Source organism: Arachis stenosperma, chromosome 9 (assembly GCF_014773155.1).
Source record: "Arachis stenosperma cultivar V10309 chromosome 9, arast.V10309.gnm1.PFL2, whole genome shotgun sequence".
Classification (NCBI taxonomy): domain Eukaryota; kingdom Viridiplantae; phylum Streptophyta; class Magnoliopsida; order Fabales; family Fabaceae; genus Arachis; species Arachis stenosperma.
The window spans coordinates 129,887,171-129,890,855 of NC_080385.1; the positions used below are offsets into that span (position 1 = coordinate 129,887,171).

At 30.9% G+C, this 3,685-nt stretch overlaps 1 protein-coding gene across 1 annotated transcript; it reads left to right on the plus strand.

The window, feature by feature from the left end:
- The first annotated feature begins 753 nt into the window (after positions 1-753).
- LOC130948715 (transcription factor MYB30-like) lies at positions 754-3,336 on the plus strand. The gene is made up of 3 exons (XM_057877559.1): positions 754-1,050; positions 1,145-1,274; positions 2,343-3,336. The coding sequence occupies exons 1-3, from the start codon at positions 918-920 to the stop codon at positions 2,938-2,940; spliced, it is 861 nt and encodes a 286-aa protein (XP_057733542.1). The 5' UTR covers positions 754-917; the 3' UTR covers positions 2,941-3,336.
- The last annotated feature ends 349 nt before the right edge of the window (positions 3,337-3,685 follow it).

A 3,685-nucleotide genomic window follows, 5' to 3' on the forward strand; every position in this document is an offset into this window, starting at 1 on the left:
GACCTTTTTCATAATCTATTAATATAACAGGTCTAGTTAAATCTTTCCATTAAGGAAATAAATTAAACATAAGAAAATATTTTACTAAGAAAAGAAATTAAATTTTATATATGTTTTTTTAATTATTAATATTATTTTTTGGTAACAATTAAAATAATTAATTATAAGATAATATTTTAATTGGGCATATAATAATAACAAAAATTACAAACAAATGAGGTGTGTATGGAATAGGGACGTAGTCAGGTGATAGAAAAGGAGAGCGATAATCCTCTATAATTTTAATTTTTTATATATAAATTATATATAAATTTTAGTTTAATTTTTTTTAAATTTTATTTTAATTTTAATTTATTATATAAATATTTTTTGTCCTCCTTAATATTTTATCTAACTTGGTACGAATATAGGTAAATATATGTTATCAAATTTGTGCTTATTATTGTAGTCGGTCACCACTCACCAATGTGACATGTGACAAAATCTTTTAATTTAAACCTCAATACTAGTCTCACTTATTTATGATGTATAGTATTATACAAATAGTAACAAAATTAAATTAAATTAAATTAATAATAATTTTATATTCTTATGTTTATGTCATTGTGTGTGATAGAGAGAGAGTGACACTCTTTCGAGGAAGGTGCTAATTAAAAAGGTTTGAATAAGTGAAGAAGATGCCTCTCTCGTCTTTGGACCGTTCTTGGCGTGCGGAATATCCAATGATAAATACTAGCTCGCCATCACGGGCTTTCATTTCATCACATTAATATCCCCATTTTTCACAACAAAAAAATTATATATACTATACATATCACAAATACTTTGTACTAGTCTTCTTCATTCACTACTCTCTCTTTTCATAACTAGTACTAGTACTAGTTAGTTAACAGCATAAGAAATTACAAGAAGCAAAGATGGTGAGAGCTCCTTGTTGTGAAAAGATGGGATTGAAGAAGGGTCCATGGACGGCAGAGGAAGATCAAATCCTCATTTCTTACATCCAAAAACATGGCCATGGCAATTGGCGTGCCCTCCCAAAGCAAGCAGGTTAGAAATATAATTATTCATGTACCTCTTTTTATACTTCAGATCGATTAGTTTTATGAATGATTAATTCTGAGTACGATGACAATTTGGTCAGGGTTGCTAAGGTGTGGAAAGAGCTGCAGATTAAGGTGGATAAATTATCTGAGGCCTGATATCAAGAGAGGGAATTTCACCATTGAAGAAGAAGAAACCATCATCAAGCTTCATGAAATGCTTGGCAACAGGTACATATTCATGATTCAAGATTCATGATTCATGATTCATGATACATGCATGACATCTTCTCTCATCATGTATCTTTAACATGCATGGATGATGCTGTTTTCTTGATTTAATAGTTATCCTTAATTTGTAAAATAATAAAATGGTTGATTCAGTAGTACTAGTTTTCGTCTCCTGTTTCAAGAAGCTGGATTATTATTCATGAGTTCACAGAAGAAAATTAAAAGCTAGGCCACATTATTGATGAGTTGAAGGTGGTGGTGGGGTCCAGTGTCATTATTTGTCAACTTTTATGAAATCCAAAATTGAAAACGTTGCGTCAACAAATATTAATTAAGCTTTCAATGAAGGACTAATAATAATCGAATAAAGCCATTAGCAGGCGACAAAATCTAGGTATTCTGCCACCTTAATTTGACTCTCCAAATAAAATTAAATACCATGCATTTTTATTATTTTAAAAATATCTTTCACATTAGAATTAAAATTTTAATTTAATTGATATTATGGTTATCTTTGTAAATTGTACTGGACCCTGAATATAATTCTATTGAAATAATGTCAAAAAGAAGTAAAAGATAGTACTAATAATTTGAGAACATGAGAAGACCCTGTTACACGCATTAAGATAACAAAATGTGGGGCTATACAAGATTCTCTTATAGATCTGTGGCTTGTGCAAAAATCTTAGTGTGGCAGTTTATGTCACATGCATTCTATAGTACTATGTGCAACACATGCATATATAGTAGTATCAAAACATTGAGTTTCATTGTTCACTCTCCAACGTAATCTACAATTAGACAAGGATATTTCAACTTTTGTTGTTTTCTTATTCACTGTGCATGATAAGCAAACTGATTACGAATCTCAAAGCAATAATAATAATCTCACAAATATGCTCACTTTAAATTTTTTTTATTAACATAATGAAAACGTTGAATATTTATTATATGGTTCCAATTTTTTTAATATGTATGAATTTAGGTAAATTTGACATTACTCGTTATATTTTTACACCTAATGCTATACAATATTAGTTTCTGATCGAATTTGATCCTTTTTTTAAGGTGGTCGGCAATTGCGGCAAAATTACCCGGAAGAACAGACAACGAAATCAAGAATGTGTGGCACACACATTTGAAGAAGAGGCTCATCAAACCAAACCAAATGAATTCATCATCATCAGATACCAAAAGGGTATCTAATAAGTCAAAGATCAAACGTTCTGATTCAAATTCAAGCACCATAACTGTTCAATCATCGGAACCAGCAAGTCTCAATAGTAATTTCCCTGAAATGGACACAACTTCAGCATCATGCACCACCACTACAACAACAACCTCTAGTGAATTCTCATCAGCCACAAATACTGGTGAAAGAAAGATCATGAACATGATGAACATCAAGAATGAGGAGCTAGAAGATTCTTTGGAGAACATAATTGATGAAAGCTTATGGACAGAGGCAGGAATTGATGATGAAACCACCAACATGACAATCTCAAATAATGAGTTGCCCTCACTTCAATATTATGACCCAGTATTTAATAATTCTGAGGAGAATTTAAGCTTCCAACCAAGTACAAACTTTGAGGATGATGGCATGGATTTTTGGTATGACATATTCATTAGAACTGGGGAGTCAATAGAATTGCCAGAGTTCTGAAATTTTTCTCAAAAATTAAACCGTGCATGCATCTTGGAACATGAAATTATTTTTATTAGAGGATTAGAATACTTTGCATTATGATCATCATAATTGATTTTGACCATCATGGTAACTTGAATTGACCGTTGCATGGCATTCAATTTGTACATTAATTTCTGGTGTGGTGGGGACAGTGGATCGGATGAGGGACCAAAAGTGAGTGAAACAATGCACAATGACTTGGTTTAATGTATACTTGGGCCCAAAAGAATACCAAGTCTCTAACATTTTTCAGCTTTACAGATTTTACTATTTTAGTCGTATTTGATTAGGGCTTAGACCTCTTTGATTGTAATACAAATAAACGATGATGTACTAAAGTATGTCAACTAATATAAGTATTCAAATTTGTTATGTGTGCTTCTGTTGAACCCTAAATCTTTTGGAAAAAAATCTGGTTTGTTTTATATATATTTTTGCTTTTAGTTTGCTTTGATTAATCGTTAATACATGGAAGAAATTATAAAATTTGAGTTAGTCCATGCAAGGTGACATTTGTTTAATTGCAAGTTGCAAGTGATTTCGTAAATGACGGAAAGTAAAACTTTTGGGCTGTCTGGGTAACTGTTCTTGGGCACAAGTGGGTGTGGTGGTGCTACATCATTATTCAACCTTTGTATATATTAATATCTTAAGACACTATTAAAGATTAATCAATTTATAATATTTTTTTCATCAATAAAAATTAGTTATATTTAGGTAA

What these genes read in the sequence shown, in the direction of transcription:
- LOC130948715 (XM_057877559.1), top strand. Translation starts at nt 918, where the DNA reads ATGGTGAGAGCTCCTTGTTGTGAAAAGATGGGATTGAAGAAGGGTCCA. An exon ending in TGCCCTCCCAAAGCAAGCAG is followed by an intron (nt 1,051 to 1,144) that starts GTTAGAAATATA and finishes CAATTTGGTCAG; the next exon opens with GGTTGCTAAGGTGTGGAAAG. An exon ending in CATGAAATGCTTGGCAACAG is followed by an intron (nt 1,275 to 2,342) that starts GTACATATTCAT and finishes CCTTTTTTTAAG; the next exon opens with GTGGTCGGCAATTGCGGCAA.